This window comes from Pituophis catenifer, unplaced genomic scaffold, assembly GCF_029215685.1.
Source record: "Pituophis catenifer annectens isolate HBS135680 unplaced genomic scaffold, rPitCat1.0.hap2 SCAF_3, whole genome shotgun sequence".
Classification (NCBI taxonomy): domain Eukaryota; kingdom Metazoa; phylum Chordata; class Lepidosauria; order Squamata; family Colubridae; genus Pituophis; species Pituophis catenifer.
The window spans coordinates 27,189,540-27,217,464 of NW_027256883.1; the positions used below are offsets into that span (position 1 = coordinate 27,189,540).

The following is a 27,925-nucleotide window of genomic DNA, read 5'->3' on the forward strand; positions in this document are numbered from 1 at the left end:
CATCTGGTGTCACTTAACACCACTTTAATCTGCTGTGCCACCAAGGCTCTTTTAATACAATAAAAATATTTGGCCAATAAAGATTATTCTATTCTATTCTATTCTATTCTATTCTATTCTATTCTATTCTATTCTATTCTATTCTATTCTATTCTATTCTATTCTGGAGAAATTTCCTAACAGTGAGGACAATTAACCAATGGAACAGCTTGCTGTCAGGAATCGTGGATGCTTTATCACTGGAGGTTTGTTTGGTTTTTTTTTTAAAGATTTTTTTATTTTTAAACAAACATGTATAAAACCATCTTCAATTGCAAACAGTGTGTCGGTTGGTTACAAGTCTTTTGTGCTTCATTCACCAAATTACAATTTACAATTTACCTAGATTCTCATATCATCGACCTAATCTATATCTTTATATTGTTATCCTCGTTAATCATTTATGTGACGATGACTATTTCTTCCCTCATTATCATTCAAAATATTCTAAAATTTGAGTTAATTTTTATTATAACATTCATTTCATCCTCCTGAATCTATCCAATAATAATACATCTATATGTTATATTTCACATAGTTCTACAATTCTTGTATTGTGAAAGTCTCTACCATAATTCATTTCCATGTTTTTTTTATCTAGCCATTGATAGAATAGGTCCCATATCTTATAGTATTCTTTATCTTCTTCTCTAATTTCAAATGTCAATTTGCTCGTTTCAGCACCATTATTTTCTTTTTTTAAAAATAATCTTTATTTACATTTTCCATTAAAAACAAAAGAAAAACCACGCATCATATAAATAACAAACAAGACATCACAACAGCAACGAACAAAAAACAAACAAAAAAGCAATCATACTTATAAGCAGTACCTTAATAATCTAGTATTCGGTACTATATATCTATATTATAATCCGGAGAAGACAGAACATCTTGTATACCTTTATAAAACAATTAGGTCTATCCGACCTCACTTTACTTGTATAGTATAAGTTTCTCAATAGATATAATTCCTCATCTAATTTGGGTTATATTTTCCTCTTCTCTAGCCACCTATAGAATTTTTCCCAGGATAAACATATTTGTGTTTGGTCTCTGTCTTTTAATTTCTTGGTCAATTTATCTGCTTCCGCACAGTCTAAAATCTTCTTTATAATAGCTTCCTCTGATGGGATATTTTGATTTTTCCAAAATTGAGCGTACGCCAATCTCGCCGCTGTGATGATGTGTAATGCAAGATACCATAAGTCTCTTTTAATACTTTCTGGCTTGGAGCCGAACAGGCATGTCTCTGGACGCCATTCGATCTTTTGATTTAAAATCTCATTCAGCCATTTTTTAATTCCCCCCCAGAATTCTATTGCTTTCGGGCATGTCCACCACTGATGGTAATAGGTGCCACGCTAGCACCATTATTTTCTTAATGACTTCCTCCTGCGTTGGTATTTTCTCATTTTTCCAATTTTTAGCAAACACAATCCTAGCCGCTGTTAATATCACTGGAGGTTTTTAAGAAGAGACCACTAGACAGGCATTTGTCTGAAATGGTTATAGGGTCTCCTGCTTGAGCAAATCTCCAAAGTCTCTTTCAGCTCTATTCCTATTTCTATTCTACTGGATTTACCTGAAGGCCTTTTTTTAACCTTAGGATAAGCCCCCATCAATCTGTACAGATAGCCCTCCACTTACAACAATTCATTTAGTGACTGTTCGAAGTTACAGCGGCACTGAAAAAAATGACTTACGGCCGTTTTTCACACTCATGACCATGGCAGCATCCACATAGTCACATGATCAAAATTCAGATGCTTGACAATTGGTTCATATTCATAGTGGTTGCAGGGTCCCAGGATCATGTGATCACTTTTTGCGACCTTCCGACAAGTATGGAGAAGCCAGATTCACGCAACAACCTTGTTACTAACTTAACAATTGCATGATTTAGTTAACAACGGTGGCAGGAAAAGTCATAAAGGGGGGCAAATCTCACGTAACGAGCGTCTCACTTAACAGAAATTTTGGGCTCAGTTGTGGTCATAAGTTGAGGACTACCTTTACTTCACCCTTATTCCTAGGGTTCAGCTCTTTTTTTTTCAACCCTACATTTGAAGTCAACTTCATGGTGTTGGCTTGTCAGAAGACAAAGTAACTAAAAATTAGCAGATCACATTTTAACCCACTGTTTTGTGTGAATTCTTCCATCTCTCCGCTTAAAAGTTGGGCTATTATTCATTATTATAAACAGAAGTCTGCCCTTGCTGAAATGTGCTAGATTTATTACTTTTTGTTGAACATGTAGCCTCCTTGCCAAAAAAAAGATTCAAAGATTCAGTGCACGATTACATAAGTGAGTCATGGCTGTTCTTGAATAGAGCCCAGATTAGCCCCTTCTCTGCCTGTTCTGGATGTAGAAAAGATTGAACCCTTGCTTCAGTTTCAAAGAGGCCCTCTCTTTCCCAACAAGAGAGGAAGGACCCTCTGAGCATTATAAGCTGTGAACAGAGGCTGGGAAAAGTATTGATTGTATCATAATCTTAAAGTCTGGAATTTCCAGGAACCTGGGGGAAGTCCAGTTGAGTGGAACACAGGGGGCTTTCCTTAGGAAAGTGGCCATTTCTGTAAAAACAGGTAAACTATCTAAACATGAATTTGTGCTGAGATTTTTATTTCTATTTGCTATCTTGTCTTGCACTAAATTCTGTCTTTGGACACATTATAGAACTGGGTATTTAAATTTCAATCTTTATTTTATTGTCTTGAAGGAAAATGATCAATTTGCTTAGTTAAAGTACTAAACCATGTTTTTTGTGGCATCCGGTTTATCATTGGAGCAATTGCCCCCATCCCTTTTTCTTCCCAAGTTCCCAAAGATGTTCCCAAGGATACATCAAAACACTGGCAATATAAGTTCAAACAGAATATTTAGCTTTTCCCAATCTACTTTCGTCCAGATGTGTTTATATTACATCCTTTATGGAAAACTGTATAGATAATCCTCAATTTACAATCATTTGTTTTGAGACTCTTTCAGAGTTACAATGGCAATGCCATTGTGAAAAAAAGTGACTTATGACTGGTCCTCTCACATACAACTGTTGCAGCACCCTCTTAGTCACCTGATCAAAATTCAGGCACTTGGCAACTGACATATTTATGATGGTTGCAGTCTTCCAGGGTCATGTGATCACCATTTGAACTTTCCCAGCTGGCTTCCGACAAGCAAAGTCAATGGGGGGAGCCTGATTCATTTAATGGTCATACGATTCAGTTAACAACTGTAATGATTTGCCTAATCACTGTGGCAAAAAGGTTATAAAATCAGGCATGACTCCCTTAACAACTGCCTTGCCAAAATTTTGATCCCAATTGTGGTCATAAGTTTGAGATTACATAAATTTGTAGTCTATGCTCTGATAGCCAACTAGTTGTGGAATGAAATTGCACTAACCCATACTAGATCATATTAGATCAGCTGCTCTAATCTGGAATGTAATACCCAAATGCATATTAACACATCTTTATTTAGAAAAAAAAAGTAGTATTTTCCATGTGAAACAATCAACTCCACAAATGTAACTATTTCTTTCAGGTGTCTATGATATGAAATAATTTAGCTTTATTCCCATCCATGGTTTTGTTTCCATATGAAGCAAGCTCTCTTCACTGAGAGCCTTGAGTAGCAAACATCAAATAATTTTAGTGATCTTTCTGAGCAATATCTCATACATTCATGCAAAGATAATTAATTGGTAATTAGTTAGCTAAAATATAAATCAGATAAAAAGAAAGGACATAGTAGTATATCCTTATAATATTCACAATACCATAGTAAGCTATTATTTCAGTTGTGATGGAGCCCCACAGGATATGTCTACTTGGAGACAATCAATGAAATGCATTAAAATGTGTTAATGACATTCTATAATAATTAGCACTGGGAACTGATTTAAGTACATATCTGGTCTTTTCTGCTAAATCTCTGCACCTAAACAAATCCTTCTTATATCCTGCTCTAATTAGATTGATTATGTGTATCAAAGATCCTTTCTTTGATCTTCATTTTAGCATGGCTTTAAGTCACTATGCTTATAGCATCAAAACAAAAACCATATTGGAGCCATTTTTTTCTATAATGTCTCCCAAAATTTATTTATTGCAGTTATTTGTATATTATTTATTTATTAGTTATTTGTATCTCATGGCTCTGGATGGTTTATGGCATAAATAAATTTACAATATAAAACTGCCAACAGTGAATTTTAAGAACAGCTCAGATTACTACTATTCTGCAAAAACTACATGAAATAATTTTGACAGCTTTGTGGAAGACCAACAAAAGCGGGTGGGGGTCAGGAGTACTTTTGGGAACAAAATAATCCTAAATTTCAGGGCTATGAGAGAGAATTCTGACTGTGGGAGTGGAAGAATCATTTTGAAGGTAACAGACCCTAAAACAACTTGATATTATGCCATATTTATAGGTAATAACCAGCGTTTGGGCTCAGAAATGTATACATAACTAGTGCAAGTACTGAAGCATAAATTATACTGTGCAATAGAATAATAGGTCTCATCTCTGCAGTTTGTATAAATTGTGGCATCTGAGTCATCTTCATAAACAGCCCCAGGTAGTGTGTGTGTTGCAGTACTGTAATTGTAAAATAATGAAGGCATGAGTCACTGTTCCCAGGACTTAACTGTCCAGGAAGATTTATAACTGATCTAAAGCTGAAGATGGGAAAAAGCTCTCTTCGCTATGATCTCCTCGTCTTCCTCTAGCAGAAGCAGAGTACAGTAGAACCTCAAAATCCTGTTCTTTCAGGGGAGTATTGCCCCATCCAAAAATGTCACTGGAATTGAATTAGAGCACATAAGTTTCTGAAAAACAATCTGTCTTGCTAGAATTCAGTTTTAGATTGTTTTATCTCATTCAGTCTCTCATAAGTTCCATTGACCAGAGTAGTGTTTCTTGACCTTGGCAGCTTGAAAATGTTCCAGATTTCCCTCCTTCAATTCCAGCATAGCTGGTTAGGAAATTCTGGAATTTCCACAGCATTTTTGGCCTAGTCTGACGTAGCAATGTTAAATCAAGAATTATTGACATTCTGATGACACCTGGACACAAACCAAAAGATAAAATCTCCTAGTTTTATTTAGACATTAAACAATATGGGGAGACATATGAGCTTTGTGGTATTCTACATTAGGGCAACCAAAGCTTTACTGCTCCACCCCAGTGGGTACCAGTTACAGCTGCCCAGTCATAAAATGACTGCTTCCGGTTTTTGGGGGCAATCCAAATAGCTGCCATTCTGCCAAGAAGAGTCACTAATATGGTCTCAAATCCATGTTCAGGTCTGAATCTGACTGGAATGGATCTAGATAATCTACTTTATCTGGAATTTTCTTTAGCTGACATCCCGTCAACTTCTCCGGAATCTTTTTGCAAAAAGGAAGTAGATCAAGAGATGGTTTCTTTAAGAGACGAAATACAGTCTCAAGGCAGTCCTTGACTTATGACCGTTCATTTTGCAACTGTTTGAAGTTACAACTGTGCTGAATAAAAGTGATTTACACAGTTGTCATGCTTAAACCATTGCAGTGTTCCTGCAGTTATATGATCAAAATTGGGAGCACCTAGCAATCAGCATGTATTTATGATGGTTGCAGCATCCTGGAATCAGTCACACGATCACCATTTGTGACCTTCCCAGCTGGTTTGATAAGCAAAGTCAATGGAAAAGCTGTTGCTTAATGACCATGTGATTCAATTAACAACCATAGTGACTTGTTTAATAATCACACTGAAAAAGGCCATAAAATCTGGCATGACTCATTTTAAGACCACATTGCTTACCAATTGAAGTTTCAGTCCAAATTGTTATCTTTAGTTGGGGACTATCTGCATCATGGCCTTTTAAATTGATGGCATCTCACCCTCCATCAGAGGAATTTTTCATCTCTCCAATCCACCTGAATAATCCCCACCCCCACCCTCTTGAGAAAATCAGAGGGCCCGGGTTGGGCATAGGTCCACCTTATGATGCCAGGGGTTTATTCCTAGAAAACCATATCCATTCCGTCAGGCCTCACAAGATTGCAAAAATCCAACTCCAAAGGGTGGTGACCCTTTGAGAACTGTATGCAATGAACTTTCATTTTAATATATGCTGATTAGTGTACATTCAAAGTGACAATAAAGTTGTTCTTATGGCAAGATACAGCCTCTACTATCTTGACTCTGTGCAACTGGCATGGAAACTTAAGCCAATGGGAATGCCATTATTTGTAAATATTCACACGAACTTGTCCCATCTGTCTGAAGATATTGAAATGTATTTGAATGCCTGAAGATATATAATTCCACCCTTCCTTCCCTAACAGGATCCAAGTAATTCTGAACAGGGTACCTGGATGGAAACTGACAGACGCAATAAGAGCAAATGCACATGCTTTTATTGCCAGTCTAAGTCTGAACAAGGGCTTGGTTACATTCATTCATGCACATGTAAACACTGCTTAATCAGCCTAGTCAAATATGATCTTAGTTTACATTGCTCATTTCAGAAACAGAATTCAGACATTTTATCTGCCAGATTCAAGTGGATGCAAAAAAGAGATACTTTTTTGAATCATTAAATTGAACAGTATTCAATTTATTTTTGTGTGTGCCAATATTAAGAAAATAATTCCTTATACATATACTGCACAACTAAATGATTTTACTTGTTTTTGGCATTTCCTCTATTTTGTTTAATATATATCAAACCCTGCAGTTTGCATAATCATATATCTTGAAATTACTGGTACTTCAGTTCTGTTTCTGCTGTGAGAATATTATCTTGTCCATATGCAGCAAGAACACAATTTAAATCCTAAGTGCTGGCCACACAGTTTAGTTCAAATTATTAAGGACTAGTATAATGCTCTTTAAACTATAAATCCATTTATAATGATATTGCAAATGGCTTACTGAAGCCAAGAGAAAAGCATTGCCTATTTGCTAACTGGTTGTGAGGTTGTTTTTTTTGCAGTGGTTGAACATTTAGTTCTGTGCAATCTAAACTGGTAGTGAGTGAAACCACTATGCTATATTTACGTTGGATTGTGTTCTTATATCAGAATAATACACACTAAGGCAAATCTAGTTTTCCCCTTCATACATGTTGCTTCAGAGAGTAATAACCTCTAGGCCAGATTTGGGCTGTCTAAGGATATTTCGATTATTGCTGATGCACATTGGATAATTGAAAAAGTCAAAGAATAGCAATAGCCGGTACACTTCTTCCATCCCACCGGCAGAGGCGGTGGTGAGGCCCCTCCTCAAGAAGCCCTCTCTGGACCCAGCTGTTTTAGCAAATTATCGTCCAGTTTCCAACCTTCGCTTCTTTAATTTTGGCTGTTCACCGCCCCGAGTCCTTCGGGAGAGGGGGCGGTATAAAAATTTAATAAATAAATAAATAAAATAAATAAAATAGTGCTTAGACTTATACACCGCTTCACAGCTCTCTATAAGCGGTTTACACTCTGCACCAGGGGCGGGTTTCAAATCCTGATACTGGTTCGCTTGTGAGTGTGCGCACAAGCACAGAGCCTCCTGCCGCTGCCGATTTCGCCTGATCCGGGATGAACCGGTAGCAACCCACCACTGGTCTGCACATTGACCCCAACAATTTGGATCCTCATTTTATCAACCGAATATGCAAACAAACTCAATATGTGCTTCATGGATTATGGAAATGTCTTCAATTGCATTGATGTCGAAATTTTGGAATATTCTTGGAAATATGAGAATTTCTGGCACACAGTCCAGAAGATGCCCTTGTCTCTGCTGCGGTGGGGGCTTGGACTGAATTGCACCTGTGTGGACTCTATCCATGCAGATCTTAGAGAGCACCATGGTTTACTGACAAGCTACCAGAGAAGAAATGGCACAAGAGATGTCTAGAGCATTGCTGGAGGAAGGCAAAAAGTGGTTGATTGATCACAGGTAAGAACATTTACTTATGACCGGTCACTTAGTGACCAGTGGAAATTACGACATCCCCCAGAAGGTACTTACGATCCATTTTCAATGGTAATGAACGCAAATTACGACAGTGCTGAAAAAGATGTCTGCGTTTACAACCCTATCTAGATTAACATTTTTTTTTAAAAAAAATCACATTATCTACACTACTAAAACACCTTTCTTAGGAAAAGGAATTGTATGTGCTACTTATGCCAAGTTCCAAAGTGTTTAAACAATACAGTGCTTAGCAAAGTATATTACAGAATTAGGCTCAAATCTAACAAAGATGATTGAATTCAGAGTGACAGCTGCCATTTTGTCTTAAAAAAATCAGAATCTTAGCCATAAAGTGAAGACGAACATGTCAAACCAACCTGTAATGCCATGTTAACATCAGGGTTGGGGCAGGAGGTTTGTAGATGATGTTGGCTCTGACTTTCCATTCTAAGAGCAATTCTGTACAGGGACACTAAGAAAAAATAATCTTCTGTATAAATTCATACCTGCAGCCTGTGTCAGGAGATTTGGTCTGATTTAAATCTGGAAGAGTTGGAAGACTGACCTGAAACTTAGATCTCATGCAAGGAATTGAAAAGGATGCAACTTTAAAAAACATTTAAGAGCAAAACTAAAAAGACTTTTCTGTATAGATGTGAAATCTTCATATTCTTTAGTAAATATATATTGTAATTTTTAATATTAAAAAAATCAGTATGTTTTCATCCAACTTCACCCATTTTTCACTCCAATATACTGATCAGTACTGCAAAGCTTAAAAGGAAAACTAAATATGCATTGATTCTTCTGTCATGTAAAGTTGTATATTTAACTAAAATTACTCCTTGGAAAACATTTCATGGACTTTTATTATGTTTAGCTGTCTTTGTTGTATGTTTGTGTCATAAAAAGGTATCAAGTATACTTGGCTATTGTTAACAATGGAAATGTGGATGCACATTTTTATTGTTTGCCTTCTATAACTCTATTCTGGGAAACTGCTGTCATTGTGTAACTTGGCAGCTTAAGTACATGAATGAAATAGTTTTATAGCATTGCCCATTTTCACTACTTAAAATCTTCACATTTTGTGTATATTCCACAATGACAAAAGTGTCATTTTCACCTTAATTGATTACATATTCTAAAATTCAAAGAAAAATCTATCATCTACAGATATTAAATCCTAATGGGATCAGAATAAATGAAAACATCCACATAATTGAACATTTCAAATTAAAAGCTGGATCAGACAATTTATAGAATATCGATGGACATAAATCAGAAAAATGACATTTTCCAGTTCCAATGGACTGCAGAGATAGATCACTTATAAGTTTTAGTTTCATTAGGTATCATGCGTACTGACTTTTGCACAGGAATAATATTCATAGCTAAGCAATGCTATAAGCATTGAAAAGTTCTGTTTGCAAAAAAGATTCCACAATGACTAAGAACAAATGAATTTTGCAAACTCCCACTTTTTAATGAACAACTATCCAGTTCTTCAAACCACTTCTAAAACAATATAAACTATTCAAAATTGGTTGAATATGAACTCGTAAGAGACACATATTTGTAAAAGTATCAGCGAACTGTCCCAAAACAGAACTGGCCTTAGCCAAATGGCTAATTTTGCTATTATTATGAATATCATTTTGAAAGAATCATAGCATGATTTATGGAAAGCTTGAACATTTCTTTTCAGCGTCAAAAGCTGTTCTTAAAATGGGATAACATGCAGCCATAACAAAAGGATATCTGGTCAAGTGAAGAGTGTCGTAACTGGGAAATTATGTAATATACTTAAGATACACAGAAGAATTTTAAAAATCACAATAAAGAGCAGACACAACTAGCATATTCAATACCCTTTTAAAATTACTGTAGTCGTTGTACAGTCCACTTGGCTACCAAGAATTTTCAGGGATACCATTTTATTGTGATAAAATATTATCCACAATCTCCCTTCCCATAAATAACACAATGCTATCAATTTGCTCAATTTATTTTAACAAAATTGATGTAGAAATGTCACTGAATTAAACAAACATCTGAACATGTAAACATCTGCCATGTTCCTGAAACAGGTGTTAATACCTGTGCACATAAGAATTCATTAGGAACACTATCAATTAATAAGGCTTGTCTTCAAAACAACTAAATCCAGTTTGTTGCTTTAATTGTTCTTGCATTGCAAGTTAATTTTACGAAAATTTTCAAATGTACACAATTAGACATTATGGGAGAGTTAATAGTACCATTGGTTACAGCTGTTACAAGTTTTCTGCCACATGAAAAAAAAACTAAGCCAATCACATCAAATAATCATGGCTTTTCTTTAATAGTTGTTCACCAAGTTATGTTAATTATGGTCCTTTAAACACACACAAACATTTCATAAAGGCTATATACAGTTGTACATGGCTGAGCATGCACTATTCATAGATACCTGCCTGTTTAACGTGATGTCATTATAGTGCTTGAAAATGATGCAATTCAACTCCCATTTTAATCAATAATTACAAGTGGAAAGATGGTTCGTCTCCCATTTTAATCAATAATTACAAGTGGAAAGATGGTTTGTTTTACAATTGCTGTTGTTGCATGATTTTTTTTAAAAAAATACAAAACAAAAAACAAAATGCTAACCCCATTTAAGAACTCTAGATACAGATTCTACATAGGTTAAGGCAGTAAAAAAGCACTTCCTGATACAGGTGGTCTCAATATCAATTAAATCTGTTTTGAAGCCAACATTACTCTTTTCATTCTCTACCACATCTCTGAAGAATTAAAAAAAATAGAATTAAAAAAAAAGAAACAAAAGAAAAGCAATAGTGGCAGAGAAATGAATCATGGCTTTCAAAATGACTGGGTACGAAGATTATAGGGCATCAACTAATTTCCTACTTTAGATAAGGAAAAAAATGAGGCTCACTTGGACATACTGCCTCAACAACTTAAAATTATCTGAGGATTTACATAAGAAACTATTAGAAGCAACTTTAGGAACCATGTTGTAGTTCTGATAAAGTATTTTAGTTTCTTGATACAGAAGTTTTTGAAGTTTAATTTAATCCACTTTTTTTTTTTGCTGAAAAATGTTTTTATTGATTAATTCTAACACAATTTGAGTGCACACTTACTCTGAAGTCAACTATTACTCAGGCTGAAGGGTTACTCAAGAATAAGGTCTTCAGTGATACCAGCTTCTCTGTAATTATAATTAATTTCATGGTTAGCAGATTCTATTAAATATTAGAAATATATGGCAAATTTGAATAGAGTTCTTTGATTTAGGCATTAAACAGATTCAAGATAGACACCACCATTCAGTGACATGTATCAGTTTTAAAGATGATTAGAGATATTTAAGACAAATCCTCTTTCTCCAGTGGACAGGAAATAGAAATATGTTGTAAACAGGGCACTGTTTTAAAGCCAAGGTTTTAAAAATTACTTTTTCCATAACTTGAAAATACATTCTTCAATGAGTCTTCCAGTAATGCCATTATTTCCTGTGAAATTAGGTCACCAACTTTTTCATTCAGTTCCTATTCTTAAAGATGGTTGTGTTCAAAGCAGTTTTTTTAAAAAAAATCTGTTGAAAGTTATATAAAATTCTGTACAGGTTCACAAATTATTGCATAAACAGCATAATCTCCACGACAAGTGTTTCTGCAACACACGTCCATTTCAGAAAATTCACGTTTCCCTTCTGGCTTTTTTCTTCTTTTTGATTTGCTTGGGGGATTCCCAGCTCTCTTCAGACTTGGCTAAAAGTGTAAGAGAAATCAAGAAGTGTTTTATATTGTATTTCATTACACTCATTCATACATTGCATTCTACCGATTTAAGATAGTAAAGCATATTATCAGAAGTCAGCATTATTTTATCTTTATGGCTATAAAACTTCCTTGAGTTTTTCTATATTGTATTACTTAATAATATACTTTTACAACATGGATACAATTTCCATTTAGAAGTTATTCATCATAGGTTGGCAACACACTATAAAATGCTAGAAGAGGAAATACTGGACATCTGTAAGCAAAGCACTAACTTTGCACCTGAAGTAAGATCTATTTGATTTCAAAATACAATTTTAATAGCTACTGTATGTAAATATCTTTTTATAAGCCTTATATGCATTTGATATAAACAATCACTTACTTTGAGGTGGAGGCACACTGTTTTGCTTAACATTAGAAATAACTTCTGCCTCCTGCAGCATCTGTGGCACTTGGGAAATTATCTTTTCAGAGTCACTCTCTGAGACAGGTACAGACAGTTCAGTAGAAACAGCAAATGAGGGCATCTCCTTCGGCTACAATAGACATTGTAGTTCAGAATACTGAGTTTTTGACATCATCTAATATCCAATCCAAAAATATGTGGATAGAATATCTTTTGAAATGTTTGATTACATACAGAACACCAAGACCCATTCTTAACACTGTCAACAAGTAAAAGCCCCAAATGCATCAAACTAGAATTTTATGAAACAGAACAGCTCTATGCACCAAGTTATAACTCTCTTTTATAAGTAACACTTTGTAAGATTTTCACTAGAAATATTTATAGAACTAATCTGCTTTTCAGATGCTGTTGTGATTGGAGCCATTTCTAGGTGTTATTAGATGGAAATTCCCACTGAAGAACATAGAATCAAGGATTGTTTAAACTGTTTTAGACTGAAACCAGGCATTATGGTGACTGTAGTACCTCCACTTTCACCTGTGAACTGTCATGGTACAACAATGCTATTGCTGGGTGAAAGCTGGGAGAGAATACTTTCTTCTCACTGGTTCATTTTAGTAACATGGTCTTTAGTCAGCAAAATATCACAACTGTTTCTGTGAATCTAACTAAAATCTATTATGCCTATCCAAATGCTGAAAACATCAATTTTAGCATATCTAACACTGTGCCTATTTCAAGCTATTAGTGCAGCAGGTTTACACTAAGTTTGCAACTTATCTTAAAGAAGGAAGGGTTTACAAATAAACAGACATTAGCATGCCCTTTTAATTTATACCTCAGCTTGTTCACTAGTGCTGACGGTCTTTAAAGAGAAAGTTATCTCCACTTGTTGAACTTTTGAGGTATCTTCTGGAAATTCTTCTCCAGCATGTCTCTCCAGATCATCAGAATCCTAGATGTGGGAGAAAGATGACCTAATTAAAAAGAATGAGGTTTGGACGCATTACTAAAATAATCTGAATGAATGAATGAATGTGGAACCTAGTAAGAAGCTATAAATGATACAACATTTCCATGCAATGTTAAAACAGAAACCTTTTTCAAATGATATAGTCACATTCATATATTTTCACTCCAATTAGCTCCAAAGATAAACCACGTAAATATGAAGCAAAGGAGAAAAGCTCTATTTTTGTCCAGAATAGACCTAATGGGATATACTCCATAAGCAGGCAACATGCTTTTCTTTTTAAGGAGGGGAAAGCGCTTCAGAGGGCATGACAATGAGTGGACAGAATCAGTTTTTGCTATTTTGTCAAAAGGCTCTTTCATAATTTAGGCTTGACTTAAGCTGCCAGTATAATTTTCACATATTTCCTGTCTCAGAACAGAAAGAAATCGAAGTTAAACAATGCTAGATTAATTTTAAGAACAAGTTTTGAGAGGTGCCAGTTGCCCATCCCAATTATTCAAAGCATGACTGTGCAAACTCAGTTTGTAGTAAATCCATTTAAAGGAAAAAAAACCTTTGCATAGATATCAAGCATATTGTGGCTTAATGTGAACCATAAGAAACACAGAAGCAAACCAATTAAATTTTAATCCACCCATGGCTCATCTTAAATTTCCTTCAAAAGGCTAATATTTGTTTCTTGCCTGTACAGGAGAGTTAGCCTCTTCTCCCTGCTTTTTCTTTTTCTTCTTTTTCTTTTTTGATTTGCCACTTGCAGTACTTTGTTGAGCTGCTTCAGGCTTTTCTTTCTCTTCATCTGATGCCTAATACAAAACCAGAGAGATCCATCAATATCACATTTGTACCCCAATCCTAACCCTAACCCAATGTATCATTAATGTAAGTTTTCGTTTCAACCTTTCTCCAATTATAATTTAACAATAAATTACAACATGCATGTGATAGTGTCATGATGCAAATCCTACTCTTACACACTTACATACATGTCATGTTGTTTGGTGACATGCCTTATAGGGCCAATTGTCCCTCCAGCTAATCCTATGAATATCTTTGGGTGTTCTAGTTCTTTCTACAAAGTGAGAACTATCAAATTCAAACAGTACATGTCTTACTAACAATTACTGCAGCAGCTGTCAATTTGATACCTTTTGAGTTTCAGATAATGCTTCTTCAAGTTGTGGAATGGAAGGAGGGTTTTCTTCTTCAACCCAGTTCCCCCATTCCTCTGCTGGGGCATTCCAGTCAGAAGTTGGATCAGCAGAAGAAAGCCCATCTGTGAGAAATAAAGTTTCAAGTGGATGAACAAGACAGTAAGGTAAGAATACCTATTTTGCAATACATGTCTAATTTCATACCACATATTTTAATAACAAAAGTCTGGGAGTAGGAATTTGAAATATTCCTTCTCAAAATAAATTTAAAAAGTTCGACCTGATCATTAAAGGTAAGTATTAAGTACAATGATAAAACAACTCAATTCTCTGATCTTGCCCTGATACTAATGGCAACCTTCTACACAGATACACATAGAAAATCCTTACATTCAAAATAGAATGACAAAAATAAAGGATAGTGGATCAGTACTTCAGAGAAATCAATTATGGTCCTCTATAGAAGAAAAAGTATAAATTTAGAAGCAACATCGCAGTCTAATACTGATCAAGTTATTCTTGAATTTTGCCTTTCAAATGTTTTCTTATTAATATAATATTGAAATAAATTTTTCAAAGTAGAATATGGCTGAATAAACAATTTAGAAAAAGTCATGTAGATGTTGCATTGATAAAGAAAAAAAATTACATTAAAAAAATTGGTTTATTTCTTAAATTTGCTTGTATGAACATTTCAAGCATTAATTATTGATCAAGGAATCTATCCTTTTTTTTTGCAAAACTATTTTGAAAGCAAATGGATAAATATTTGGTGTTGTTTACGAGAGCAGTTGTAAATAGGAATATGAATGCAAAAAAGTAAATGCAAATTAAGCAAAATCAGGGAAGATTCTAAAAGGAACATACTTAATCCAGACCACTCGTCATCAACAGGTGCCTGGTTACGATTTAAATCCCACTGAAAATCTGTAGTACTAGGTTGAGAAACAGATTCGCTATTGGATCCTAAAAAGGGCAGAATACATACCCAGTCACTCCACGAGAATGATATGTAGGCTCATTATTCCACATTAACTTTTATCAGATAGAGGTAGTCCTCAAATCCATCCATCCATCCATCCTTCCTTCCCCATTCAAAGTTACAGAACACTGAATGAACTACATCTAGTCCTTGAAATTAGCCACTGCAACACCCCATAAGGATGTGATCAGAGTTTGGGTACTTGGCAGTCCATCTGGATTTAAAATCAGAACTTCAACTTTTCTCCCATGCCTCTCTCTTTGGCTGCCTTGCATAGTGGCACTCCTCAGCAGTGGCGCTTGGGCTGGGGTAGAGGCTTGGGGCCTTCAGCAATCTAGCCGGTCACCACTATGCTTCTACGTCAGCCCCACAGAGTATCATCTCAAGCCCCATGCCACAGCCATCCCACTGCAGACCTACAGAAGAAAACCCAAACTGCCCTAAATAATCTTTTTTCTGCCACCTTGCTACCCTTGCATCCTGCACTTATTGGCTCGGCCACTCCCAGATGATCTCTATCTTTCTCCCACTGTTAATGAGTTTTGCTCAGCCTAGCCTTATGTGAAGCAGCTGTTCTTGTGCTGCTTTGGAAGATTTCGGAGGTTTTCTGAAACTTCGCAAAAAGGCTGCACTTGCCATTCTCCAAACTGTGGCAAAGGGCAGCAAGGGCGAACAGAGTGCAGGGTGGTGAGGCCTAGCACAGTCAGTGAAGTGGAGGACGACAAGGTGGCCAAAAGAACTGCAGAATGTAAGGTGGCCAAAAGGACAGAGATAGGGGGGAAGATAAGTGAGGTGGGCCTGAAGAGGAGACAGTCTCTAATTGTACTGAGACTTGGGGCTGGAATGGATCATACTGAGAAACAGTGAGATTCGACTGACAGTGGCAACAGGGATATTGGGACTGTTGTCGCTAAGTGATGGGTCATGTGACATCATGCTTTACAACTGCATTGCTTATCAACAAAAATTCCAGTCCCGATTACCATAATAACCTAAGGACTACCTTTATATGGGATATATGCATCAGACTTACTTCTTTGTTGTCACTGACACTAATGATTCAGCTTCACTGACCTAGGCAACATTTTATTTTCATAAAAAGAACAAGCACAGTCCTTCCCTTTTCCAAATGTTGAAAATGTATTGAGTTGAACTTGAATACTTGAAATTTAGGATTTTACCCGAATAGAAGATGCTATGCCATAAATAGGACACACATGTAGTTCATTTATAAGATGCCTGTTAAAAGCATATCATACCAGAGACTGTAGGATTTAGTCCCAAGGGAGTAAATGAAGCAGAACTTTGTTCAGGAGTATTAATTCTTCCATCGACTCCAGACCAAGCTGTTAACAACAACAACAGAAAAATAGTATGTGTGTGTGCTCATATCATATATTTGCCCACACTGACAATTAGGAATACATTTCTAAGGGAGATTCTCACAAATCAAAGTAAATCGGCATACTTCTGCACCTGCATAAAATCTCATTCCTATTTTAAAGAAATATAATAGTCATATATTATGCATGTGTAAAATCCCACTATAATTTAGTAGATATTCTGCTTTAACTGACAATCTGCCCTCCTTTTAGACTGAGGTTATTGTGCTTTGAAAAGTAAGGGATAAAAAAAAATCCAGGATCAGGAAATTAAGGAAACATTCCCATGTTTTTCTGTTTTAATTTTAGTCCTTTCACAGAACCAAAACCAAACCAGCCAGGAGAAACAAGCATTTAATCTTACCTATACCAGGGAATAAAGTACGTTCACCCCAGGTTCTGCCAACCAGGGATACTCCCCAATCCTTCCCATTTCCATTATCTCCAGCATCTTTTCCCCAGGCTGATGTCTCAGTTTTCCTCTTGCTACCTGCAGAAGACCCTGCAGTCCATTTCTCCTCACTTGCACCAATCTGAGGAGAAATCTTAGCAGGTTTTTCATTCCAGTTGCCTCCGTTTACTGTGGGGCCTTCACTCATTCCTGAAAGAAATTTTAAACAGGAAACAGAGAGTTAACTTTGTTTGCTGGTAAACATGGTAGTAAAACAAACATACGTTACTGCAATTATAATCTGAACATTTTCCAGTATTATATCATTGCTACTATGTTTTTAAGAACCAGCTCGTTTCTGGCTTCATATTTCAATATTCCTTTTGATCCACAATTTTCTTCTAATAACAGCTGCTCACTATCTCATGATGATAAAAGTTGAGAACACAATTGTTGCATTTGAATTATCAAATGTCAATTTAAATACTTTTGTAGTTCAGACAAATAGAAAAGTATAGCTAATGTGATTTTGGGGTTTCTATAAAGAAGGAAAAATTGTTGCTGATTTCCATTTAGAATTTTTCAGTTTTTTGGCATATTGTTATCCAAAGCCATCACTGCAGAGCAGCCTTTGATTTCCTTATAGCTATAGTTACTATGTTGGAGAGAATGTATGGAGGAGTTATCAAATAGTATCCAGAGAACAATTAAATTTGACCACCCTTAGGTTTGTACTGTTTTTTATTATGCACATTTCAAAACAATTATTACAGAATTACTTATGTCAGATTTATTTCTGAATAAAGATATAAAAGATCAATCTGTAAACTTCATATTCATTTAAACTTGAAGCTCCTGTAAATCTCTGTTGTTTGAATTATATCCACATTCATATTTCATTCATATTCATAATTATCAGGAGATAACTAAGCTACAATATACAGAAAGTAAAAATATGCAGTGTAAGTTAAGTAAGAACTGTATAGCCCTGATGTTAGATATCAAAATTAAACATTAATCATCTGAATAATTAGGTAAAAGCTGGGAAGCTCTGGCACTCTCACTGTATGTTGTACCCATCCTGCTACTACAACCGATGGTATACCTCACCATCATCAGGATAGAGATTAGAGATTCTTTATTAATATACAGCAAGAATTATCTTGCACTATCACAATATATCTGACTTTTTACTTATATAAGTAATATATATTACTGACTTATATAAACCAATGCACAAAATTCAAATGATCTTAGAACTTAAAAGAACCACATTGTGAAATAAATAATGATAATAATAAAAAATTACATACCTTGCTGAAGTGCAGCATCACCTTTTCCAGATTTAGAATTGCTAATTTGAATATTCAAAACTGGATCACCTTATTTAAAAACAAAGGAGATAATTTAATTATCAAATGTCTTCAGTCTGTTGTTTACTGCAGATGAATAGGCAGCACAAAGCCTAAACCCAAAAAATCAAAGCTTTTATATTTTATTACAAAAAAAATCTATCCATCAATTTTTGGAACACAATTTTATTTTATTAAAAATAGATTTTGTTGCTTAAGAGTAAATCAGAAATCATATTTATAAGAACTGCAATATGCTGCAAAATACTGCAGATATGATTTCCTTCATTGATATATATCTATATCTATCTATATATATATATATATATATATATATGATTTGTCCAGAACTAATGATTTTATTCTGTTATTTAAGTTACAAACAGTATTAGTCTTTTGACCAACAGTCAACAACTGACACTTTCCACTTGTTTGAGATGGTGGCCATAGAAATTAAATCTATAAATCAGTCAAAATATGAATTAATATTTTCCTGATAATATAGTATTAGTATTTTTTTCTTATGGAACAAACCTCAGTTATAGAGAAGATAAATTTTATTTGTACAGGGATTGTGTTGTTGTGCCATAAATATCACAGCTAGAGATTTATTCCGTATTCTAAAAACTTAAAGGTTAATATATAATTCAAAATACTGTATTTTTAATGAGCTGAGCTTATTTATATTTCCTTTTCAAATGTAATAAACAATACTACTATGAAAATATAATTCTTTTCTCTTATTTACTATTCTTGCCTAAATTGATTTATTTGACATAAACAATACAAATGATCTGCTTGCTAACATGTATATTTACTACATAATGGCTAGGTTGATATGCCTATAACGTTGGACCATAAACCATAGGTCACAATCCAGAATGGATTAATATATAAACCAAGGTAATATATAAGGAAAGAAGTAGGCATAAAGAACATAAATAGGCAAATAAATGAAACAATCATCCTCCAAAACTATTCAAGTAACAACAACAACAAACTGAATATATTCCACCATGTTTAGGAGATAATCAGGGTATTTCAAAAAGTGTCAACTATCCATAATTGTGTGTATGTGTGTGTGTGTGTAAACTTCATGTGTCCTTCAAGTAAATCTCCAAAAGGTCTGAGTATGTCTTATAAGAAGCTCATGGTCTTGTTTAACAGCTATTGCAGCAGTTATAAAGATTTAATTTATTTGCAGAACGTGTGATTTAATTTATTATTTTTAAACTACATATTTTAGACAGAAATAAATTACACAAAATACGGGATATTTAGAGTTGTATAAGGACTCATTTACTTGCATCAACTAAACAACAGTTCCAAAACTAACAAGAGAGAAAGGTACAAGGGAAGACTACACATCAAAACAATAAAAACACATTATCTGTACTGTAGATATTTATACTTAATGTTTTAATCAATAATAGGGTTTTAGAACATATTTAATTATATGCAAAGAAGAGCTTTCTTTATGAAGCATTCTTTATACTATAGTACTTTCTTTTTCTTACTGCCCTATCCTTAAAGATGAGAAATTAGAAAGTACAAGAAAAATCATGATTTACCTTTATTTTTTCTAGGACCAACTGAAAATGGTATTGCAGATGCTATTTGTTCAGAAGATACTGTTACTGGGATTTCCAAGGATGGTAAATTTGATTCTGACCCAGTATCAGTCAGTACCTTGTCACGTTTACGTTGTTGCCGTTTTTCTCTGTTGCTGATTTTTGTTTCCCATGCGCCTGAAACAGTCATAAAAAAGCATTACTTACAGTCAATAACATACTTTTCAAAATGTGCATCAGGGAGCTTAAGGTATTACTCAGGAACTTACCAGGAATTATTAAATGAGATTATGATCCAACATCTCCAGCAACTGTCTTTATATTATTATATTAAATCTGGATGCTAACAAATCTTTGCAGGCTCACATGGCTTAAAAATAACATACTAAAATATAGATATAGCTTCCACTTCTCACTTTTGAATATCTGTATTGCAAATGTAGCTCTGGCTGCCCTGAACTCTGTAGATGGAAGTTTTTATAATGATTAAAGAAGACTGCTTATGCAGACAATTAAATTGATGTCCTTCTAAAACATTCCAAAATGTCTGGCCACTGCTTTCTTCTTAAGATGTAGTGTGCAATAATGCAAGTTTAATTTTGCTTTCTATGTATTGGACAAATTTTAATATTCAAAAATGATTCTTAAATAAAATAGGCAAACTTCCAAAATTCAATGTAGAGATTGAGCTGTATGAAGAATATCAGCCTATTAAAAGGTTAGTAACATTGCACCTTTTTAAGATTTGAATATGAACTATGAATTCTTTAATTAATTATGGCTTGCATTTAGAATTTGCTTTCTGTGGACATATAAGACAAAAAGCTCAGAGTCTAAAGGAATCCTTTTGGAAAAATGGAAGTAATGTTTGTAACCCACTTCCTCCCACTGCAATTTCCTCCCAAAATCTGCATTGGATGCTGGAAGACATCTTGTAGTCATAGCGAAATGTAAAGAACTTGTTTTTCGGTACCTTCATCGGCTTCCTTTCCATCACCACGTGACTGATCCTGAGCTGTTTTAGCGTCTCCTTTTGTTTTTTTCCTATTTTTCTTTGACTAAAGTAGAAGGAAAATATTTTCTCTCAGAATAAATTAATGCTATCAAAACGTCTAAAGTTCAGCAACAGGAATGACCCCAGAAATATGATGAAGTTATATAAGCTTTCAAAGTTTTTAAATTTTTCAAAAACTTATGAACACAAAACCAACAGTATCTTGATTCATATTACTTACAGAAGATGCACACTTATATAACAAAGTATCTTAAAGACACAATTTTAGATAGAAAATTTTAAAGTCTCTTTCATCTCATTGGGTCTTACTTCTGAAAAGGCTTGTAATATGGCACAAATTTGCATCAAGAAAATCAAGACATTGCTTGTGGGAAGCTGGCAGGAGCTCAGAAATAACTCTTCCTATTTTCAACTTTACTGAGGGGAGGATGAATAAAAGGAGCTATGAACCACAAGGAAAACTGCACCCCTGTTCCCTATCCTGGTGTGATCCCAAGGACCTGGGAGGCATCCATGGTCAATGGGTGGGCACTCTTTCTCTTTGGAGGAAGGGAGCCTTTGGGATTTCGCCCTTTATGGGGGAGGCTACTTTACACTGCATCCTTTGAGTTTCCCAAGTGTTTAAAGGCATAGACGGCAGGGGGAGATGGGCAGGTGGAGGGAGTTGCAATGCCCCTGTGGTCAATCAAAGTGCAGGTGGGCTGCTAAGTGTCCAAATTTTTAACATAAGAATGCAGGGTGTTTCAACAACCATAACTCAAGGCACTGGTTGCAGTTCAGTGCTGTCATAATTTTGTTTGCTGAACGAATTGTCATACGTTGAGGACTCTGTATGGACTTTTGAAGACAGAAAAGACTGTTTCTCTAGTCTTAAGAGTTGACCCACTCTGACACAAGATACAAAATCCATTCTTGGAGGGAACTTATTATTTGTAGTTAAAGTAAACTGTGGCTGATCCAACTCCAGCAAAATAAAGCGAGGGCCAGTTTAATACTGATCTTGAATTGAAAGATTAAAAATAATATTTTTAAAAATCAGTCACTAACTAATAACCAACCTTTTCAGTTTTCTTTTCCATATCCAATGTCTGCTTCAGATTCTCTTTTCGTGTTGTCTGTATTATTTCTTCAGATACATCATGAACTGGTTGACCATTAAGCTGAGTATATATATATATATATGATAAATGATAAATATTATGCAACGGAAATAAACCTGTCTATATTAAATACTTAATTACTGTACAACATAAATATCAGTATTTTATCAATTTAAATGAAATGTACCAAGGATATAGTGACTTTAATTGCTTAGATCAGGGGTGTCAAACTCAAGGCCCGCGGGCTGCATCTGGCCCATGGAGTCATCCAGGAAATAGCAAAGGACTGCCCACGGTGCCTCTGGCAGCCAAAAAAGGGCGCAGGAGGCACACACAACCCCCCCCACGCCCCATTTTTGGCCTGGACAGTCTCCTGCAACACTGCCGGCCAAAATGGAACATGGGGACCTCCCACGCTCCATTTTGGCCGGCAGGGTGCTACAGGAGGCGTCTGTCCTGGCCGGCCCACAGAGGAGAACTACAATGCTGATCCGGCCCTCGAAGAAATCCAGTTTGACACTCCTGACTTAGATGCTGGACAATAAGATTTTAACTAATATATTATTATGCTATTCACACATTTTTCATACTGCCTCCTTTGATTCCATGCAAAATTGACAATAAAATCATGAAATAATCCATAAATAAAAATTCATCCTCTTTAAACTAGCACAATCTAATTAAAAATGGTTATCCAGTCACCATCAATTCAATCTAATGTCTGTTTAAAAAGACTTTCCAGAATGCCAGTCATTAGAAATAGCCTTATCTTTGGGAGAAGCAAGTTTTACAATGTCAGGGCAACCATGGGAAAGGTCTACGATCTAACTGACACTCCTTTCTCCACTCCCTTATACTCTTAACATCTAACAATGAAGTAACTTAATCTCGTCAGAGAAAACTAAAATAGATGCAAACAGTACCACTTCATTATGAGTCAATTGAAGTTAAAACAGTTAATTTAAAGCCTGCTTTCAGTTAAATATACCAAGGCCACAAAAGTACCATTTGGGATTGCATTTGGTTTCACAAGAATGATACTACAATAGAAGCAAAACCCTGTAACAAAGCGTTGCAGTTTAAAGGTCTCCTATTCAGGAATACATGGAACTTTCATTGTTTTATTCAAAATTTTCCTGACAGAAAATTACAGCCCTAAAGAAGTTTCACATTATTACATTTACATTATTTGCTTGCCCACTTACATATCCTTTCAGGGCTGTAAAACATAATGTGTTTTGATATAATCCCACCAGTCTTTGATTCAAATTGTTGGGCTATTGTAGCTTAAACTGATCTTTTAAAAAAATTGAATAATCATGTTCAATTTCTCTATTTTAAGCTTTTTGGACACACTTATAAGCAGTGTTTAAATGACATTCCTAAAAATATATACATTTATCAAGGTTGATTTGTATTATATATATTATATCTTCCACTTCAATGTTATTTGGTAGAAAAGTAAGAAACACTATGCATGATTTTCTATTTTATACGGATTAAGCGGGCAGTCCTTAAAATATTCAGCATAATCTGGAATCTTCCAATTTCATGCCCAAAAAGGCAATCAAGGCATAGGATTCTAATAGATTGAGAAGGATAAGTAAGAAGAAAACATTTTTTTCTCTTGGCTTAGAAAATAATTGGCATGACTATTAGCTAGCTATGCTGCTGATACATGCAACTGAAAAAGATTGCAGTGCAAGTGCAGTGGCAAGATAGTTTTTAGTTCAATGCGAGTTTTGAAGAGAGCCAGAAATGTATGCAAGTAATCTAAACGTAGCAATTCAGTTTTGCTGGAGATATATCATACGTTGGAAATTTTATCGAGAACAGAAAGTATGACATGACAGGTAAATTGAAAGCTCACCCGGATCTAAGAAAAACTTATCAAGAGTAGTACACTACCTCTTTCAGTTATGCTACAGACCATGTCTTCTCAAATCAGATATGATTTATTTTAACCAGATGTTACTTGTGCCATAGAACAGTATAAAACCTAATACAGGATCCAACAAATTCCTTATATTATGCAACTATCACCACTGGAAAAAATATTAAAATACATCGCTTTAAAGCCAAATTTTCAGTAACAATTTTTGTTTGTTGATATTTTGGATACCAGATTAAATGCAATTATACCATAAAACTATGGTTTTCAAAATGTATACTGATGTGATCAAATCTGGAGCAGAGGTCCAGATCCAGATCCAAACACTATAACTTAATGTTATGGGGCAGAAAACTCATAGATAAAAATAATAATACTTTTGACAGAATCATTTCTATCACAAATCTCTCTCCTTCCTTCTTCTCTGACTCTATTGCTCAATACACTCAGAAAGAATATTGCTTCACATACCCCAAGGAGGAACATCTCCACATGCAGGCAAGCTCTCTGCTGGTGAAGACCAGGCACTCCGCTTCACTATTAACACTAAGTCTGTGCAGCGCTCTGGATTTGATCCGGTAAAGATACATTTAGGTACTCACATTAGACCTCTAAGCAACTCCTTTAAAGCAGCCATGTTCTTTCCTGGAATAAAGTCCTCTGTAGCTGTTATATAAGCCCAGAACAAGATATGTTTAAGGAGTTGCCAGTAGGCGCCATAAGTACTCTAAAGCATCTTCTTTCTTCAAATTCAGAGCATTGCATTGTGCTAATATCACTGCTAATTAAATATGATCAGTTTGTCTTGCAGAGTTATGACTTGAATGAACAGAGCAGAATAGTAATTGCATACAAAAAATTCCACTGTAAACATAAAGGGAGAAAGAATATATAGTATAATCACTGCAGTTTCCTATGCCATTCAATGGGACTGGGAAAAGCACTCAGCAGTTTTCACTCTTCTGTCATTCCCTCATATCTTTTATATTCAATTTTCTATGACAGTCTCTCACATTTTTGGGACTCATTCTGCACCCATTTCTTCTTTCTGTGTGTGTCACAAGGAAAGCCTATTCCCATGATTACTAGCCTGCATCAGGATGCAGTTACTTCATGGAGATGGTTATCTACTTGGCCTAAAGGATCCACTTCTTCCGCCTCTGTACCGATTTGTCATAGAGAAGGAATACAGTTTGCACAACTGGAGCAATGCATGCTGGCATCTACTGAATCAGTGACTAAGACCCAGAAGAACTGCTAATTAAATGACACTGCTCCTTTTATCCTAGCAATTTGGGGCTATAAAATCAACAATAGCAACTTGAATTGTGCCCAGTTTCTGAAGGGCATAAAAAGAGTATATCGAAGTATATGAAACTGCTAACTGGCAAGGTTTTTGAAAGAAGTGATTTGCTACACAATTAATGTGAACAAACTACAGTATTTTTAAATATTTTTTTTTCCAAAAGACGTATCTGCTTTAGCAAGGGAAATGCTTCATTTGCACAAATGGATATTGTAAACACCTCTTTCAAATGCTTTGCAAAGCCCTACCAAAAAGTAGGTTTCCAGAAGAAAAAGCAATTGTAAAAGGTTGGCAGATTCCCCTGGAATATTAAAATGCAAAGGTGGATTCAGAGACACACTAACTGGGATTTCTTTCAGAGCATGATGAACTCCAGAACAAGCAATCTAATTATTTTTAAGAATAATTCCATTCATTGGCTTAAACCAAGTGTAAACAAGCTGATGCTCCTCAGATAAGTTTGGATTTCAATGAACAATTACTACCTATATTATCAATCTCAAATAATTATGAAAGTCATTGTCTAAAATATCTGAAGACACTAAAATTGCCAAGCACTGATTCAGAAATTACTTTACTATATTTGACTATTAAAATAGTTGAGCTTATCCAAATATAACCAAGAGCATACAATTCTGATCACAATGTCTCTTAATGGATTTTCCAATTCCATATTAATGCTTCCAATATCATGCCCACAAAATAATTTCAAATCCATACTGCACTGCTTTAATACACTGAAACTAATAAACAAGCAAGACATGTACCAGAATCTGTAGTTTTATAAACTTTTGACACTAACTTTGGAGATTTAAATTTACTGTGCTTTACATATAATTTTAAGTCTATAAATAACCTTTCAAATATCCCAGTGCACCCAATAATGTGGTCATGTATAATTTGCTTTTGCGCATAATTCTGAACAAAATTTAAAAGTCTTAAGCATTATTTTATAGCAAACAGGACAAAAAATGTGTGACCAGCATATTTCTATTATAGCTATTACGAATATTTATTCATTAAACATTTAAATATTTCTGATTCAGAATGATCAAGCAATTAATATTTATGCTGGAAAAAGTTTAACTGAATCAACCCCACTGAATTCTATATCTAAAATTAGTATTAGTCGATTAAGAAACATTTATCGACACCACGTGAGCAAACGTTAAAAAGTCTGACCTTGTAGTCCAGCCAAGGGTTATTGCTTCACAGATTTTCTGTGCAGCAAAGTTACGAAACTCAGATATGGATTCTCAAATTTTGTGACACATGCATAAGTATTGATTTATTTACTGCCTCTTCCTTAAAAACCTAACCAAATAGTTAACGATTACTCTGACATTACTTCTAAAGAAAAACCAAACTATAGAAAACCAGTAATGTTGTAGTAAGCGACCCCTCACCAGAACAATCACATGAGCACCGCAACGTCAAAAGGCTCTTAGAAGATTGCAGATTATCGCAGTGATATGAGAAAAAAAAAAAAAAATCTAACTACGCATTACATTGTTCTGGGGAACCCATTTTCTGACATTAATTTCAGAATATCGGGGTGGGGAGGCATGACAGGGTAGAGGTGAAGGCCTGTAACCAAGAACTTTTCAAAGCCAAGAGGCATGTAGAAAAGCCCCAAATCTCAGCCAGAATAAAGTGCATTGAACCCAGGCCCTTGTTAACACCCACATTTCCTTCACAGCCACTTTTGATACCCGTCGCCCTGGCACCCACCCGACCGGTTTTCTCCGCTGCCTTCTTTTTATTGCGCTTCTTCTGCTCTTCCCCCTTCAGCAGCAGCATCGTGGCAGTCCCAGGAGCCCCCTTGTTCGAGACGCCGCCGCCGCCGCCGCCTCCCGTCAAGCCCGGGGTCGCCGCCGTCTCCTCCTCATCTTCTTCCTCCTCTTCCTCGTCGTCGTCGTCGTCGTCGTCGTCTTCCCCCACTTCGGCCGCCCTCCTGGAAGGCTTCCTGCGCGCATCCCCTCCACGGGCGCAGGCCGCGGCCCACAGGAGTCCCAGCAGCAGCAGCAGCGCCAGAAGTGACGTGGAGAGCAGGACGAGCCAGGTGGGCAGATGCTGCGGCTCCAGACCGGCAGGCAACGGCAGGCCCAGCTCGGAACGCAGCAAACCCACCCCGGACGACAACACGTCCCGGAGCCGGGCCGACACCTCCTCGGCCTGCTGGGCCACGGCCTCCAACCAGTTCGGTGCAGCCATGGCTCCAGCGGACACCGAGCAAGGCGCTCACGTCACTGCCAACGCATCGCCTCGGTACCGAGTTCGGAGGCCCTCGGCGGTTCCGCCGCCCTTCCGCTCCGTCGACAGGCAGGAAAGAAAAAAAAGGACCGGCGATTGGCGCCTCGCTTCGGCGGGGAGAAGCGCCGCCTCGGCCTCCCGCGACCTAAGAGAGCAACGTCACCCTCCGCCGCCGAATGTCGGCGGCCGCAGCGTCCTAGCGCGCACGCGCGCCTGGAAATGCCCCGCACGGGGGGGGGGGCGACGAGGACGGTCACGTGGGGCTTAGGGAGCCGTCGGTTGGGGAGCGCGGAGAGCGCGCGAACGCGTCGGCTGTCTCCTCCGTCCTCATTGGTGGGCGCTTC

The 27,925-nt window shown here is 36.1% G+C and overlaps 1 protein-coding gene across 3 annotated transcripts; it reads right to left on the reverse strand.

Annotated features, from left to right (window-relative positions):
• Window positions 1–10,000: 10,000 nt before the first annotated feature.
• MTDH (metadherin) lies at window positions 10,001–27,760 on the reverse strand. Of its 3 annotated transcripts, XM_070940437.1 has the most exons (13): window positions 27,060–27,760; window positions 22,090–22,191; window positions 20,990–21,074; window positions 20,017–20,193; window positions 18,407–18,475; window positions 17,067–17,303; window positions 16,580–16,666; window positions 15,206–15,304; window positions 14,333–14,460; window positions 13,871–13,990; window positions 13,050–13,166; window positions 12,185–12,338; window positions 10,001–11,787 (listed from the first exon to the last, which is right to left on the reverse strand). In XM_070940437.1, exons 1-13 carry the CDS (start codon window positions 27,540–27,542, stop codon window positions 11,717–11,719), a joined length of 1,929 nt encoding a protein of 642 aa, XP_070796538.1. In that variant the 5' UTR covers window positions 27,543–27,760; the 3' UTR covers window positions 10,001–11,716. The 3 variants fall into 3 exon arrangements, with proteins under 3 accessions (XP_070796538.1, XP_070796540.1, XP_070796541.1); XM_070940439.1 differs by lacking the exon at window positions 15,206–15,304; XM_070940440.1 differs by lacking the exon at window positions 10,001–11,787 and having other exon boundaries at window positions 12,296–12,383.
• Between the last annotated feature and the right edge of the window lie 165 nt (window positions 27,761–27,925).

Coding starts and splice junctions, on each gene's coding strand:
- MTDH (XM_070940437.1), bottom strand. CDS start 27,542: ATGGCTGCACCGAACTGGTTGGAGGCCGTGGCCCAGCAGGCCGAGGAG. Junction 22,192..27,059: donor CAGCGGAGAAAACCGGTCGG/GTGGGTGCCAGG, acceptor ATATATACTCAG/CTTAATGGTCAACCAGTTCA. Junction 14,461..15,205: donor TGACGAGTGGTCTGGATTAA/GTATGTTCCTTT, acceptor TATTTCTCACAG/ATGGGCTTTCTTCTGCTGAT.